The sequence below is a fragment of the Lissotriton vulgaris genome, chromosome 5 (assembly GCF_964263255.1).
Source record: "Lissotriton vulgaris chromosome 5, aLisVul1.2, whole genome shotgun sequence".
NCBI lineage: Eukaryota > Metazoa > Chordata > Amphibia > Caudata > Salamandridae > Lissotriton > Lissotriton vulgaris.
Window position 1 is genome coordinate 1,229,202,436 of NC_141693.1, and position 17,690 is coordinate 1,229,220,125.

The 17,690-nt window shown below is 44.6% G+C and overlaps 1 protein-coding gene across 1 annotated transcript in view; it reads left to right on the forward strand.

The window, feature by feature from the left end:
- The first annotated feature begins 424 nt into the window (after positions 1 to 424).
- The window catches only part of LOC147712365 (fish-egg lectin-like), a 140,711-nt gene continuing 123,445 nt past the window's right edge, over positions 425 to 17,690 (forward strand). Inside the window, exon 1 of the mRNA XM_086923068.1 lies at positions 425 to 520. Coding sequence (XP_086779194.1) covers positions 469 to 520 — 52 coding nt within the window. The 5' untranslated portion in view covers positions 425 to 468. The remainder of the gene's footprint in view (positions 521 to 17,690) is intronic.

The window sequence follows — 17,690 nt, forward strand, 5'->3', positions numbered from 1 at the left end:
TTTTTCATTTGCGTTGTTTCTGTTTGTGATTTTTCCAACTAATTACACACATTACTTGACCTTCCCTTAGTCGGCTGTACATTCTTCGAAATCTGTATTTTAGGGAGTGTCTCACCTGAGGCAATGTTCACCTGCCCCTGTACTGAGGCTCAGCGCTAACTCGTATTCATTTGTTGCGCAAACATACGATTTCCTCGGGTGTTACCCGACCGCTCGCGGGTGGGATATTTATTGTACACGGATTTATGACGATGTTCCTGGAACTCTGGCCAGGCTCCGCGGCTTCATGATCCCCCCGCCCTAACCGGAGCAGGCCGTTCTCCCTTTGATGTTAGATTACTCAGAGCAAACATGTCACATTTCAAACACCTTCTTTTCCCTCCTTCCCCCTGTGTTGAGTATTTAAGTGCTCGCGCCGCGTCTCTGCTATTAGCGACTCTGCAGCGAGAGAAGAACTCAAAACTGAAGATGAGCCTCCCCGGTGTGCTGCTGTTTCTGCCCCTGCTGGGGCTCTGCTCAGGTAAGACGGAGACCGGTAATTGTATACATGTAGCGCTAATCACCCAGCCTGGCCTCTGAGCGCCTGAAAGGTGCGAAAGAACAAGCCATAAACGCTGATCAAGCATTGATTGCGCTTGCATAACAGACTGATTTTAAGATAGTGTCAAAGTGGCCATTAATTAGATGTAAAGGTAAGCAAAAGTGCAGAGCACAAAGTATAAACATAAGTTGGCGAGAGAAACAGGTCATCGTCAGAACAGAGAAGATCGGCACACTGGTCTTACCGCAAAACGAGAACAGAGAACAACACTCTAAAATACTTCGTTCCTATTTCACCTCTTTCTTCACTGCCTAGAGCAGAGGTCTTCAAACTTTTTGATGCCGAGACCCCCCTGTCAAAAAATGTTAGGCGTGAGGACCCCCTCCGACAAAATTTTTTAGAACTTGGTACTCATCATCATAGACAACCAAAAGCGCCCCCAATTATTACTGCCCTTATGTGTTTGTTATGTGCAGAGAAGGATGCTTCAGATTTATTTAGCTGGGGGCACAGGGTCATGCTAATTCACCTGATATTTTTTGGGGGTTTGTTATTTGTTTTTGGAATTATTTTGACCAAGTGAACTGTAACTTCTGAAGGCCACGAGAAAATGCTAAGAGGCTGGCTGCCCTGGTGTCCAGTAAACTGGGCTATATTTATGTGCATGAGGTGAAAGAACGATCATGGGGTATGCCCTTGTGATGTGTGTGCTTGGGCTGTACACAAAGGTCATCTTGAAGTAGACTATCTATGCTCTCCTGTCCCTAGCAGGTGACCTATGACCTTTTTCATGCCAGTGCCCCTAGAAGCGCCCTGCTATGCAGGCCAGATATTCAATACAGTGGGAGGCTTAGTGTCTGGAAGGAGAATGGCACTAATTGTAAACACGTGTTCCCATGCATTTGGTGCAGGTGGAGGACAACATGTTGCACGGTCAAAATGGCTCAACTGAGCCTTTGTCTTGGAAAGGCCTTTGCAGGGTGAGGGTCAGTAGAGAGGTTGTGAAAGGTAGCAAAACACACTCATCTAGAGATGGAAGCCAAAAGACACCAGTTGTTTCTTTTTTGTGGGTGAAGTTCGTTGTACCCAGAGGCCGGTAATTTAACAGACAGGTAAAGTAGATCATTCAAGATCACACAGGCAGTCGATGAGGAGCGGAGTAGCCTCCAAATTAGCACACACAGCAATTCCATGAGAGCCTGTCCTTGACATGAGACAGACAGCTGTTTACCGCACACCCTTGTGGCCTCCTTCTCCCCTCCCCGGTATCTGGGTGATTTATGACAATTTATTGCTGACAAACTTATAGACCAGTCATGGAAAATGATGCCACGAGAGAACAGTTTTGGCACACATTGGTATTCAATACCACAATGACAACACCATATATGCGGAGGCACCATTCAGCGTTGAGTCACATGTGCTTAGTTTAGGACACAAAATCTCATTGCAAACAAAATGGCGGGATGTGTTCTATATGAACTGAAGACCCACAGAGCATTCACTGCTGCAGTGTGTCAAAGATATTGTATTTTATTGTAATTGCATTTATATAGCGCTTATTACCCCTGACTAAGTGTCAGAGCGCTTTTTCAGCAAGTAGCAGGCTTCTCCAGAACCCATAAAAGCATTAGTGGTAAATTAGTATAGTGAAAAAGGCAAGTAATTTGAGTGGTGGATATGGTATTATGTTATTTGGATTGAGAAGGATAGTGGAGGGATGTTTTGGAGCTCACAGCAGTAGTAGGAGGCTTGGGATGAGTAAAAGGGAGACGGAGGGGGAAAAGTTTAGAAAGACTTGTTTTTGGGGGGGGGATCAGAATAGTAAGAGAGGTATGAAAAAGTTAAGAACTAACTAAATGGACATTTCTAGAGTTAGTGCTTGGCCACGTTTGCTGACTAATGCTATGGTTTTACTCATGAGAAGATACTTATGCATTAAAACTGAAGTTGTATCTACATGCCTGACTAAGTGTTCTGGCATATTCTTATGTTTTGCTGTATTACCGCAAATAGTACTTCTATTGCTCGTCATTTATAGAAGCGGTCTTAATACATTTGAACTACACAATTTTAAATACTCTGTGTCTTGGAATCTAGTTTCTTTGCAAAACACACGAATAAACTATTTTGTAATTACAAATATCATAATTTTTCTAATATGTATAGCACCAATATCTTTCTTTGCAGGACATAATTATCTGTTTCTAACCACAGCTGAAATTCAGAAGGGTATTTAGGTTTCTATGAGCTCATATTCACCAATCTATTTAGAACTTTTTGACAAAAAATGATGTCCTCGGATGAACTCTTCCCAGACCGGTTTTAAATGATTCCTCCACGTTATAAAGTTTTTTGTACTACAGAAACCACCACATCAAGTAAGGTGCAATCGTGGATGCTTTACACATGAATAAATAACCATAATTTTTGTTTCGAGTGTGTCAACTGTAGTTGGACAAAGGCATCATATTAATCTCCTGTGTCAAAAATAAAAACTGAAAGAACATGGAAAATAAACATTTCAATGTCACAAAAATGAATATAAAACTGCTGCAACAAAAACAGAATGTACACCGAAAACAAACACAATTCCACAGTCATACAATGTAACTGGAGCCTTTTTCCTGTCCCCCTCCCACCCCCCACCCACATTGCTCGATCGAAGAAACAGATAATAATCTCTGTGTGTCTTTGCGTGGGCGGACGAGGAGGGGGCTTGCCTTATTATTCCTGGAAGCTTCGGGTTGCATTGGGAACCAGCCGGGAAGGAGATCCTAATGCAGAGGCAGTCACGAAGAAGTGTTGGAAAAGGGGACACGAGGTGAAAGCAGCCAGGGTCAGGGTCAAGAAAGACAGCTGGGTCCAGTGAAAGCCAGCAGTGACTGCGCAAACCTCCGTGGAAATACAGCCTGCATTGTCGAACGTGCTAGTCCATCTTTATGGACAAAGTTCGCGGGCATTTCCTGGTGTGCATGCTGCAGTCCATGATTGGAGGACAGGCATTACGACGTAGCCACATCATGATTGGCTTATTTTGCCCTGTCCTCCAATCAGAGAGGTTTCTGAGATGTAATTATTTCGAGTCCAAAACGAAAGGTAAACGTTTTGGATTCGAGGCAGCAGCGAGGCCGGTGAATGCGCGACCCCCTTAAAATGACTCCACGACCCCCCTGGGGGTCGCGCCCCATAGATTGAAGACCTATGGCCTAGAGTGTGGCCATCTCGCAAAAGCTCTCCTCGGCTTCTCTCTCCTCTCAGCTCTCCTCTCAGCTTCCCGTCTCCAGACCCGCCGATGCCCTAAGCTCTTGAAATGCCTGTCTCGCTGAGACTGTGTTAGTCTCTCTTCAGCCACCCAGCCCAAGAAAAATAAAATAAATAAATAAATAAATAAAAAAGAAATGCCTGTCTCGCGGAGACTGTGTTAGTCTCTCTTCAGCCACCCTGGTGTCTATCACGCTGAGAGCAGCATGTCTGCTTTCAGAAGGAACCTCTCTTGCCTTTATCTTCACCAGCAAGTGCCACACGCACATTTTCCCCAAACACTCTTATTTGCCTTTGTGTGTTTCTCAACTAAGCGTTTCATGGGCCTATTTCCCTCCTCTGTTTAACCCCTTCCTGTATGTCCACCAACCCACATCTCCCTCCATTTGCATCTTCCCTCGTCTAATGTTGGTCTTCCCCAAGGACTCTTGGTTGACCCTCTGTCTCAAACCCCCTATATGTCCACTTCATGAGAGCCTTCTTTCCTTTTTGCCTGTCCTCAGCACTTCCATTCCTCACCACCCCCGAGGCTCCTGCGTTTCTCTCCGTCACAATCTTGTATACCTGTCTCCTTAGCTCCAAGAAGTTGTACGTCCTCAAAGTCTTCCCTTGTATACGCCCACCTTGTGTTCGTCTCTGCCAGATCCTCACATGTGTGTTCGTAACCTGCCCCCACCCTTCTGGCCTACCATGTAAATGCCCGGTGCCCGCCAGGGCCAGTCCGGCCCTGTGACAAGTTATCAATATCTAACCGCTTAATATTTTGAGTGTGTGTGTGTTTTCCAGACCTCCAGCCTCACTCCCAGTCAGTCCCACCCTCTTCAACGTATACATGAGCCCCCTTGCGGCCATCGCTCGCCAACACAACCTCAACATCATCTCCTACGCGGATGACACTCAACTGATCCTTTCTCTAAATGACCCCAGCACCGCCAAATCAAACCTACACGAAGGAATGAAAGAAGTTGCCGAATGGATGAAACAAAGCCGTCTGAAACTGAACTCAGATAAAACAGAAGTCCTCATCTTAGGTACATCCCCCACTGCATGGGACGACTCTTGGTGGCCGGAAGCCCTTGGAAAAGCACCCATCCCGACAGACCACGCACGGAACCTAGGCGTTATCCTGGACTCTTCACTCTCAATGAACAGACAAGTCGACGCCGTATCCTCATCCTGCTTCAACATTCTTCGCATGCTCAAAAAAACATTCCGCTGGATCCCCACCGAAACCAGAAAAACAGTCACCCATGCTCTGGTCACGAGCCGACTGGACTACGGAAACACCCTCAACGCAGGTACTACCGCTAAACTCCAGAAGAAACTCCAACGAATCCAAAACGCCTCAGCCAGGATCATATTAGACATCCCACGTAACGAACACATCTCTGGCCACCTGAAAGACCTACACTGGCTACCCGTCAATAAGAGGATCACTTTCCGACTGCTAACCCACGCACACAAATCACTCTACGTCATCGGACCAGAATGCCTCAACTCACGACTGTCCTTCTACACCCCCTCCCGCCAACTACGTTCTTCCAGCCAAGCCCTCGCCACTGTTCCCCGCATCAACAAGACCACCATGGGAGGCAGATCCTTCTCATACCTAGCAGCTAAAACATGGCACTCACTCCCCACCTACCTTCGCCTTACCCAGAACCACCTAGCTTTTAGAAAGCAACTTAAAACGTGGATATTTGACAAGTAAGCGTCCTCCCCTCCCTAAGCGCCTTGAGACCCTCTGGGTATGTAGTGCGCTATACAAATTCTCTGACTTGACTTGACTTGACTCACCACGAGTGAGCCTTACACATCTAGGGGGTCTGGTGGCACACTCACTCACACATGACGGATACCTGTTGGGGACCAGAACTAGAACTCCAAATGTGGCTTTCATCAGACCCAGGTTCCCGCAGAGCCGCGCCTGACCGATGAGAAGGATGCAGAAATACCTCCCAACGCAGAGGAAGGCCTCCAGCAACAGCTGCTCCTCTGCACATAACAGCACGAAAGCTATCACATGTGCGCTCCACGATTTGTGATAATAGTATTTCCAACTGGAAACGTGCACATATTATGCATTCAGTGCAATGTTCTTGATGTATCTACTTGAGTAAGAGTTATGAACCTTTCAATGTCACCAATATGATAATTAGTTCTCACACCTGAGAATTTGGATAACTATGGCGCTGTGCTCTCCTAAAACATCTTGTGTGACACTCAGGGTCGGTCTTCCCTGAGCCCCATCATGCATCTAGTCCTCAGCGCCCCAGAGAGTGTCTGCCTCTGTTGAGGCCCCTTGAGTATGTGCAGAGCCCCCAGTGTTTCCGGCTCCTGTAGGCCCTCGTTTGTGCCCATCTCCTCTTAGCTCATTGTGTGTCTACCATTTATACATTCTCCAGTGTATCTAGAGAGGTCATTTGGGTTTGAGCACAGCAGGAAAACCACCCGCCCGGTTCTCCCACCCAATCAGATCCATAGTTCCCCCACCCTATTTGCATGTGAGAGGGGTGCCAGGTATGCATCAGTGCAGCTGTTGGATCCTCCAAGGCAAATATTTTCCCTGGTGTCCAGCCAACACCTAGCTCGTCAGATCATAGAGACGGTCATACATTACCACCAAGAGTGATCAGTGCTGCTGTAATTCCTATATAGTGTGGAACATTCCATAAAAAAGAGGCTGTACCTAATTTAGAGTGCTTTCTATTTGTTCTACTATCAAGATATGGTTTCTAATTTCATAAACTCCTGTATGTCGACATAGCGTCTGCCTCTCATAATACATAAAAACAGACATTGGCAATTCCAATAGGTCTCGCATTTGCGAGAGTTGGAACTATTGGTGTACAAACAAAGAGGGTCAGAGCTTGAAGGTCCAGCACCAGACGTAGCTACGTGTAATGGCCTATCAAATCCTAACTAAGACTCGGTGTATAGGGTCTAGGATGTGACCCACATACATCCCAAAAGGGTGGTATAAAAACCACCACTACCAAAAGCAACAAATTAACCCTGCACCCGAGAAGCACTAGCAATCTATTTGTAAAGGCAATAGTGCATCATATTTCAAAAGCAGAACAGAATATAAGTAGGTAGCTTCCCAAATGAAAACACCAGACGTTCGTATTCTTTGATTGTAGAAAATGACCCTTTTATTCCAAACACTTCACATTCTTTAAAATACACGACAGAATTGCTATTGGTGTAAAGGACAATGTCTTTTACCCATGTGTTTTGGTTTGGGGTGGAGTGGATGTATGTGGTGTGGAGTGGAATTATGTGGTTTGGATTGGAATTGTTAGTTGTGGAATTGTGTCGGGTGCAATTGTGTGGTGCGGAGTGGATTTGTGGAGTGGAATAATGTGGCATGGTCGCTGGATAGAGGTGAGAGATGCACAGAATAGACAGGAAGACAGAGAGGGAGAGGTTGTTTGTGTAAAAGTGCTGAATGAACTCTAGACAGAGGAGCAGAAAGAGTGTGTGAGAAAGAAAGAAGGGGAGAGCATGCAACAGATCCATAAATAAGGAGCATCTGTGTAAGCAGAGGACACCCCAAGATTAGGGGGGGAACGTGGGTTTGAGGCACGGAAATCTTGGAAAGGCACGGGAGAGAAGGTGTGCTTGAAGACCTGAAGTCAACCACATGAGAAAGGTGGGAAAAGCGCATGAGAGAGTGAGAAAGAGGGACTGGTCGCTCTTCCCAAAGAAACCTTATTAACCTCAAAGACAGGCAGGTGTTCAGAGAAACAATGACCACCCGCAGCTGATGGCAGGTCACTAGGTCTCGCAATGGCTAGGTATTTATTTAAAAAAAATTCTGTTATTTACCTTGGCATGAGGTGCACCAACGTTTAATAGCTCACGCTGCGGGTTCCACGCACAGGCACTCTTTCTTTTACAAAGTTAGCACTCACCCTATCTGTTGTTTTGTCCCTGATGTCCAAAGGCAGGGATTTCACAACCAACTGCAGGGATGACCCTTTCACTCTGATGGGTAGAGATGTTATGGTGTACAAGCGCGAGGCACAGAGACTTCGGTCCACCCAGAATGCGTCTAGGCTGTAATTCAAGCAGAATGAAATAGTTTTCCTTGGACCTGCCAACTAATGTTGTGTGTGTCGGGTGTTTTCCTGCTGCACCTGCAAAGCACACGCTCTCCCGCCCTTCTCAGAACACTGGCTTCTCTCAGGGTGTACAGGTGCGATTCATGAGAGGGAAGAAGTGTGTATATCAGACAGAAAGGATTGCAGACTAGGTTGTCGTTGACACGTGCATTTCGCAAATGGTGTAACCTCCTGATGCCTGGAAATGCAGGAGTAAGTCAAAAGGAAGTAACGCACCACAGAATAACATTTGTGATGAACTGAGCTCCAAAACATCAGCACTAAAGCACTTAGTTATGCACCAGTAATGCTTCCCTGGCTGGGGAAAGAGTTGATAAAATCCTACCAACGGGGAGGGTTAAAAGGAAGGTCTTTTAGTGCAGCTGGATACTTGTGAAACGCTTTGTAGGTAAAAGCACGAGACTGCCGAATACAATGCTGCTGCGCAAGATGCCACTAGTTACCCATGCATGGAAGTTAGGAGGCATTGTGGGAAAGAGCCGGACAAATAAGAAATAACCCACCAGAACCAGTCCTTACCTCGTCGCACCAGTAAAGAGCAAGCAATGCCAAACAGCACGCGAGATTAGGGTCAAGAGACCTCCAGCCGCACAATGCAGGCTTCTTTGTACACAAATCACTGCCATGTTGTAGAGGAAAATAGATGATATGCAGACAGTGCAGTATGCGAGCTGGGGACTGCTGACATAGTGTGGAAGGTCAGCTATCTAGGCAGGAGGAGCTGTCCTGGACCGAAACCCCACTAAGGCCTCTCACAGTGCGCCTCTGTTGGAAGGGCCGATTGGACGGCAAGGCTCCGGCTCTGGCCTCTCAGGCTATTCTCGAAGCTCTCCTGCTGACGTCACACAAACAACCCTCAAAGGGGAGAAGAATCATAGCACCCCTTTAAGGGGAGTGTATGCATACATCCTCCAAAAATGGGGAGGAGAACTAACTCTCTTCAAATGGAAAGAGATCTACAACACAAGAGAAATTAATATATGTATAGTTTTCAAATACCCACAACATATTTTAAATAGAATGCACTCCAAAGGCCCCCGTAAATGAAAGGAAACCCACTGAACCAGTTAGTAGTGTACTAAGAGACCCTTTAAAGGCGGGGCATCTAGCACGACATATACATACAAAACAAAGAGAGCGAAATGACTCACGATGGGTATAACCACCGGTCTCTTAAATGGGGATATTGCTCTCAAATGCACTACAGAAAAAACTGTGATGAAAGAAAAGACAAAAATGAACGTTTACGTTCAGCTATAAAAAATAACCAATTCGGATCTGACAGAGAAAAGATAAAGGAGGCCAAGGAGGCAAGGTTGTAAAAACATAGAGACGATTAAACTCAATTATGGAGTAGCCATCTCTAAACTAGCTGATAATGTCACGCGATGGATGTCCCTGCAGCTCTCTATGGCGGGAAGAGCTTCGCTGGTGAAAATGGTGGTACTCCCCCGCTTCTTGTATCTATTTCAGAATGTCCCCTACCACCCCGGCGCCTATTTTTTCAAACGACTTAGGTCGGAACTCCTTAGATTGTTTTGGGGGGGGCAAACAACCGCGATTGAAATGGTCCACCCTAACACAGCCTTATGAAAAAGGGGGGTTCGATGTCCCGGATTTTGAGGTATATTATCTGAGCGCCCAGGCGCAATATGCTTATTATTGGATACACCCCACGCCTTTTATGCCGCAGATAGCTGCTGAGGAATGGATTGTGCATCCACTCCCACTCAATGGAATGGTAATGGGGAGAGTTAGTGATGTGGAAACGCCGGCTACCATGGTGACATGCACGATAGATGCATGGACTCGTATTGCAAAGGTTTTGGAAGCCACGATGCTTTACTCACCGGCGATGCCACTTACATATCATCCCAAATTGTCAATATTGCAAGAGACAGGGTTTCGAAACATGTGCAGGCGAAACAAGCTGTCCACATGGGGTGACCTGTTTCTCGAGGGTACACTCCGTACGAGGGACCAGTTCTTTCGTGGGGAACAGCCCTCTCCTTTAGACGTCTTCTATTACATAAGGCTCCGTCAAGGGCTTCGTGACTTGCTTCCCCAGTTTCCAGACGAACCGGGGGTAGTTCTGCCACTGCATACTATGCTGGTGTCCGATGGCCGACACCTGGTGTCGAAGTTATACAACACCATTAGAACACAGCGAGAAACTCCGGTTAGTCATGCACGGGAGCAGTGGAGTCTTGAGCTAGGCATGGACATCACTGATGAGCAGTGGAACTATTGTTGTAGCGTCACTGCCAACATCTCATCGAGCTGCAGGCTTAAGATAATACATTATAAATTTGTTCAGAGATTCTATTACACATCGGCTAGGAAGTTTAGGTTTCACTTGGCAGAGGATGACAGGTGCGCTCGATGTCGGGCGGAAGGGGCTGGCTTTCTTCACCTGGCGTGGGAATGCAGTGCGGTACATGATTACTGGGTTCAGGTTCACGACGCACTACAGATCATGACTGAGGAGGCTGTAACATTGGTTATGCTGCTGGGATACACGAAGGAAGTGCCAGGGTCTTACCGCAGGTTTGCAGATATCGCACTACTACTGGCGAAAAGAAGGATAGCTTCGAAATTCAAGGAATGGTTAGATGATGTAGAATATTGTCAGGATCAATATAATGTATATGCTGACTTGATGCCTGTACGATGTAGACCTAGGGACTTCTGGAACCCACTGCGGACTTACTGGCTGTCCAAGGCCACACAACAGGGAGACTCGGAAAGTGATAGCCAGGGTGGCGTGGTGTGAGTGGAGCCATCCTTGGTGGATGCGTACTGATGCTGTGGAGAGATGTGCTTGATTACGCTGAGCATTGCCTGCACTGGAGTGCCATGAGTGGTGGTCGCCGGTGCTGGTTTCTGACGCTTGGTGGGCTCCGGGATGCTATCATCTTTTGTACTTCTAACACTATGTGCATTACTAGAATTGTCACTGAATGATGGGAGTTATTGATATCTACCGATACCGTACACTGTACACTATACTGCACTGAGACTCTATCCGCTGTAATGCTCTCCCTTTGTAACTTGACCCTGCTGTACATTACTCATTGCATAATATGTCTGGCCGTACCTGAGACTCTAATGTGGTATGCCCGCTGTGAAGAGTGATCTCATCTATTATAATCTATTAAATTGTGCCTTATATTCAAGTAACCAATCTGTATGTGACATGATGTATGAGTTTGTTCAAATAAAGGTTTAAAAAAAAAAAGAAAGTTGTAAAAACATGAGCGCTAACTGAGAAAAAATAGTTAAAGCAAGATGGGGGGGAGGAGGGATTTAGCCTGGCAAGCAGCGACGGGTGTGAGGTGGTGGTGTGGTGACGGCACCACATGGGGAGATTAAGTGCCGAAGCAAGACACAAGCAGGAAACCTTTAAAAGAAGACACAAGCAGGAAAACATTAAAAAGAGTTCCCCAAAACAAGCACATAAAGACAAATGCATAGAGATCAGTAATTGGGGAGTGCACTGTGGGAGTAAACAAAAAACAAAAGGGTGGGACAAAGATGAAGGATTAACTAACAGCAAGCTAGCATTTTTGATTTACAATGGAAGGGATGAAGGAAAAGGCAATGGGCTGGCTTTAACCGCACAGACTGAGTACAGCATGTCTGGTAGATGGCACATGCGTGCTACCTAGGCTCGACCTAAAAAGATGATAGAACCCAAGATGTCTCAAAGTTCCTTGTATGGAATTGCGAGGAAACCAAACCTCAGCCAACAGTTTATTCTTCCAGGCTGCCCAGAGTTCTTAAAAGTTATGTCCGCTACCAGCGACATGGTGGCAGAGGAATATAAATGTTCAACTCCTCAACACCTTTTTGATTATATTCAAAAGTGTAGGCCAGTCGCTGTTGTGCACTGATAACAATCTGGGGGGCCACTCTCTATCATTTGTGACTCTTAAAATGTTTTTAATGTATATGTTAGCGCATCCTCATTCACCCATGACTTAGTGTCAAAAAGGTTTAATCAGTTGAGCTCAGCATCATATTCTTCAAACCCCTTTACAATTTGTAGTAGAACCTACTTCATACCTTTCTTTATATACTGACAAAGATGTGGTCCAGAATAAGAAGCTTGTCTTGGAAAGAAAAAACAGAGACATAAAATGCATACACAGATTTGTAGCAGTCTGCAATTTCGCAATTTTTCACAGAATTATTGATAAACACAACTTACCCCTAAGGGTTTAAGGTACCTACCTCCTTTTCCATCCTCTTCTTTTTGTATTATTTAGCTACATGAGTTGTTTAATTTGAATTATATACCAACTTCCCCATAGCGTTGCCTCACCAGATAGTTAACAGTATCTATAGAGACACAAGAAGTGCAGTTCCTAGTATGTCCCAAAAAATTATCTCCTTTCCTCATGCACAGTGTCCTTTCAAATCTGTAACCTACTATTCGTTCATTTGGTCTCTGTCGTCTCTTTGTAAAATGGCCACTGCATCTCCCTGAGCGTATGGTCAACTTGCTGCTAGGTGACTCCATTGCATAGGTGCTTCAACCTAACACCCCTACTAAGTCATGTGCATAGGTCATAAGTTGACTAGTTTTATGTTAGGACGTGATCCAGATCTCCAAAATGTGACTTTACATGCAAGATCATCAGGGACTAGTGCCGCTATACTCAGGTGTTTACGGTTACAAAACTAGTCAACTGCCTATTATGTCAACAACATTTTATAGTGGAGATTCTATCTTGTAAGGGCACTTGTAATATTTCTATCCATAATAAAATAATCCGTTATTTTACACAATCTGTATGTGTAAATTGCAAATATACATCATAACATATTCTTTTTGTGTGCCTACTCCAAAATGATGAATCGAAATACCAAGGATGCTGACAGTCACCATTTTTGTATTTACACTGTATTCATTACAGACCACTGTAACACACCTAAGAAACCCCATCTCATGTCTTATCCCTCTAAATATAGGCATTTGTCTGCACTGTAGTAAACATAGAGAAAGAGATTTCCTAAGCCTTGGCATCATCACAACTGTTATTGTCCAAACAATTAATTGACTATAATTGTTCATTGTCACCAATACAATACCGTGATGAACATAGCCTCACTTCTCATCCTTACAGGTAATAACAAGAACTCATGGACATTCAGATATTGATTGTGAAGATTCCCTTTCTTAAAGTCCATTCCAATTTAGGAAAGAGCTGAAGGCACACCTTTTAAAGAACAGTTATATGCCATACTATTAATGACAAAAATATTTTGGTACAAATATAAATTGTTGTGAAAATATTGACAAGCAAAATATAAAGTATACATGCATACGAGACATAATATAAAGTACAACAATGTCGACTACCAAAATAGAGTGGTACAAAATACTCACTTTATACCAGGATTTATGTGCATTTGATTACAATTATCATTATTTTAAGTAAAATGTTAAATTATTATTGAAAAAAAATAATTGGTCATATCTAAATATTCATTGAAAAAAACAAAGGCGTCAGGGACATTATAGTTAGGCTCAGATTTCATTTGTACAAAATCAGTGAAATTCAGCAGTTATAGTTATTTGAGCTACCTATAACTTAAGCCCCCGCAATGCACTGCTTGGGACATCACTCATGACATGGCCAGTCACATCACTGATGACATCACTAATGACATCACCGATGACATCATCCATAGAACCACTAACACACCCTGTCACACTCCATAGAACCTCGTAAACCCACTCCCACGCCCACACAGCCCCTCACATACCCATTAATGAGACTCCCACCAAAAATGTAAAAGTTAATGTTGTATTGCCATGGATGGGGTCCCTCTGGAACCTCATCCCCACATCTAGGGGGCCAGGGTATTCCTTCCTAACCCCCTTTTCTTTTTGTAATTTTTTTTGTGGGATTCGGCTGGAGTCGAGTCCCAAGCTGGCTGCCAAAACTTCCTGGTTTGAAGTGTTGGCAGTCAATAAGATTGAGCACAGGTACTGTTGGACCCTCGGAGGATATTTATATACAAAATTTTCAGCCACCGCTTGATGGATCATAGCAAAACTTTAAAGACAGCAGGCAAAGTAAGAGTCCTGCTAGTTTTGAAAATTTTGCGAGGATTCATCAAACAACGCCAAAGTTATTGGCAAATGAAAAAAACGCTCTCCTATGAAAACTAAGTCCTCAGTATACCTACCTACTGGTGACTGCCAGTAGGTAAAAAATAATAATAAAAATATATATATATGTATATGTGCACTGAAAAAAACAAAGGTTACAGGGATGTTATAGTTAGGTAATAGAATAAAAGAAAACGCAGAAATTCACTAAAAAACTAAAGTTTAAAAGGCCATTATAATTAGGTTCAGATTTTACACACACAAAACCATAGAAGTGCAGCTTTTATAGTTATCTCAAGTAGCTATAAATCATGCCCTAAGGTAACTATAACTCGCGTACCACCCATGCTCAGTTTTCTCATCAATCATTTTCCAGCAAATATTTCACTGTTGTTATCAATGCTCTCATAGAAGATATTATGAGAGATGTAATCTGTGGGGTAATCAGCAGCACATGGCAAGGCACGATTTATAGTTACCTTAAGGCACAAGTTATAGATACTTGAGATAACGTGAATTAACTTCTGAATTTCTATAGTTTTATGTGTGTTAAATCTGAATCTAATTATAACAACCTTGTAACCTTTGTTTTTTTAATTAATTTCTAAGGCTTCTTTAATTGTGCTTTCTAACTTGAATGTCCCGGCAACCTCTGTTTGTTTCAGTGAAGTTTTTAATTGCTATTTCCTAACTACAAAGCCCCTGTAACCCTTGTTTTTTTCAGTGAATTTCTAGGTTGTTTTTTAAACATAAAGCAATATTTAATTAGTGTATGTTAATCCAACCACCACCACACATTGCTAAAGGAAGTTGTCCGCAAGGCCTGCAACCAGGCCCTGTGGCCCACCCCCGCATACAGTCAACCCCACGCCGTGATTGGCCTATGAATGTGGGTGGGGGCATTGGCAACAGGGCATGGCCAGCGGTTAGGCCTTGCAGCCAAACCCGAAAGGCACCCAACCCGTGAGGTGGGCACACATCTCCCGGGGCCCGCCACGTTTTTGTTTTTAGGGGAGAAGGGTTTGTTAACCAATTTCTGGACCCTGGGACACCCATATCCCAGGGCCCGGCCATGTTAAGAAAGAGAAGGAGGGCACAAAGCAACCCCTCCCAGGCCAATATTGGCTTGGTGACCCAATCCCTGAGGTTAATATAATTATTAAAATCGGAGGAGGCCGGGCGGCCCCCCTACCCAAGTGAATTTAGTCTTGTGGATCCCATCTCCCTAAGCCCGGCACATTGTGCAGTGGGAGGTGGCTTGCAGCCCCCCACCCTGGGCCAATACTGGTCCTGAGGACCACATCCCCTGTGCCCTGGCCAAATAAAAACGGGAGAGAGGGTTGCACGGCCCATTCCTCCCTGGTTTCAGCCCCAGGGACCCCCAGCTGAAGCGAGAGGGAGCTGCATGGCCCCTCTCCCTGGGGCGATTTAGGCCCTAGACACCCATCAACCGGGGCCCGGACAATAAAAAGTGGGTGCCCTGGAGCCCACCCAGGGCACTCTCTTTACCATTGATGGAGGTAATGAGGGGAGCCCCAATACCCCGCGGCCATAGCCAGCTCCCAGCCTCCAGCGGGAGCCCCCATTGCTCCTGCCCACAAGGAGCAGCTAAAAATGCTGGACAGGAGTAATTCTTTCATCTGTTTCCATGCCAGCTTCCCAGTGGACAGGGAAACTAGATGCAAAGTTCACTCCCAGCAGGTGGGAGCATTTTTCATGCTTCCGCCCACTGGGAAGTGGACTTAATGTTTACGCTCGCTTGGCAGGATCTATAAGATTGCTCCAGCAAAGCAAGAGATAACACAGGTTTCCCTGCCCGCACTGGTGGGCACCCCGGGACCTAGCAGGAGCCGGTCCTGGGGATGGAGTCCCAGGGCCATTTTCGGCTCCGGGAGGGGAGCCTTTTCTCTGCACAGCCCAGCCCAGCCTCCCCATTTCAAATTTCAGCTGGGCCCTTGGGGGTGGGGTTTCTGGGCCGAAATCAATCCAGGAGGGGTCTGTGTGGACCCCTGCCCATGTTCAAAATTTTCCAGGCCCTGGAAGATGGGTTACCCGGAACCAAAATTGGTCTAGGAGGGGGCCTCGCCCCTTTACGTATGCAGCCTGGCTCCAGGGGATAGGGTCCCTGTGGTTGTAATTGGCCCCTGGAGGGGGGCAATGTGACCCCCTCCCTTTAATAACGAAATAAATTCCCCCTGGACCTTACCCACCCGGGGGACAAAAAAACACATGCTTATGTAATATATTCCTGCGGATTCTTTGCAAATTTGCGGGTCAGGGTATATCTACCCTGCTGCCTTATGGTTTTTGCTGCAATTTTTTAGGTTGGGACTCGGGCAAGTCCGCATCTCAAGATGGCTGCCAATACCTCCTGGTTGAACTGTTGGTAGTCAATCAGATCTCACCAAGAGATCTGTCAGATATATATAAATCTTTTTTCTTTAATAACTCCAAAATTACTAAATGGATTTACACCAAATTATGAAAAGGGTTCTCCCCGGACCAAGACCTAGCTTTCTGACAAATTTGGTGTAACTGCTTTCAGCGGTTTGGGCTGTAGTAGTTTTCAAAATCCCTATGGGAAATTGCATGGGGAAAACACGTTTTGGGACACCCTTTTTTCTCAGCCGATAAATCAGCCCAAAACTTTTCATACAGCAGCTGAAGTGCGCTTGACACTAGTTTTGATAATGGCCTGAAAAATATTCTTATGGAAACTAGGTCCTAACTATAACTTGACTATAACGACTACCAGTAGGGTTATTTATATATATATATATATATATATATATATATATATATATATATATATATATATATATATATATATATATATATATATATATATATATATATATATATATATATCTATATATATATATATATATATATAAAGTTCCACACCTCCTCCGAGGTAACCGGGACACCAGGACAGCGGTGCGCCCAAGGGTCGGAGGTTGCCCTTTCAAATAATTCCAAGTTCACAAACGCAAAAGAAATTGCTGGCACACTCCACTCCAAAAAAGCATGTTACCACTCCATTATCAGTTGCTGGAAAAACGAGTTTATTGTTCCATAAATTTCAGCATGGTATAATGAGCTAGATGAAAAAACCCAACGCGTTTCGACGACAAACTCTTCTTGCTCACGGGTAACACCCATGCCTCTTGCAGTTCTTTAAATAAAGTACAAACAAGTGAAAAACACACACGTAGTGAAAGCTCAACATAGGTGTAGGACTTCACAGTGATCGCTGTTGCAAGCGGCGGCCATCTTAGAGAGGGTTTTTTTTTGTGTGTGAAATCACATAAATGCCATTCATATATGAAAGACAACTGAATTGATTCATTCTCTGAAATACATATTAACAAATTTGACCGCATGTAACATGTACTGCATCTTGAATAACATTGTGATTAATAAGTTGCATACACAGTTTAGATAATTTTAAATTAATGCATGTTACCAAACATTCTCGCCCAGTGAATAGATGCATTAGGGTTAAAGAGGCTGGGGTTTGCCTGTAACATAAATGCTTGTGACAATGCACAATTAAAATATTTATGCTCAATTAACCAAAATTAATGCACAGAGCCAGTTGCTTTTTACGTAATGTTGGTTGCCCCAGTGGGTAGTT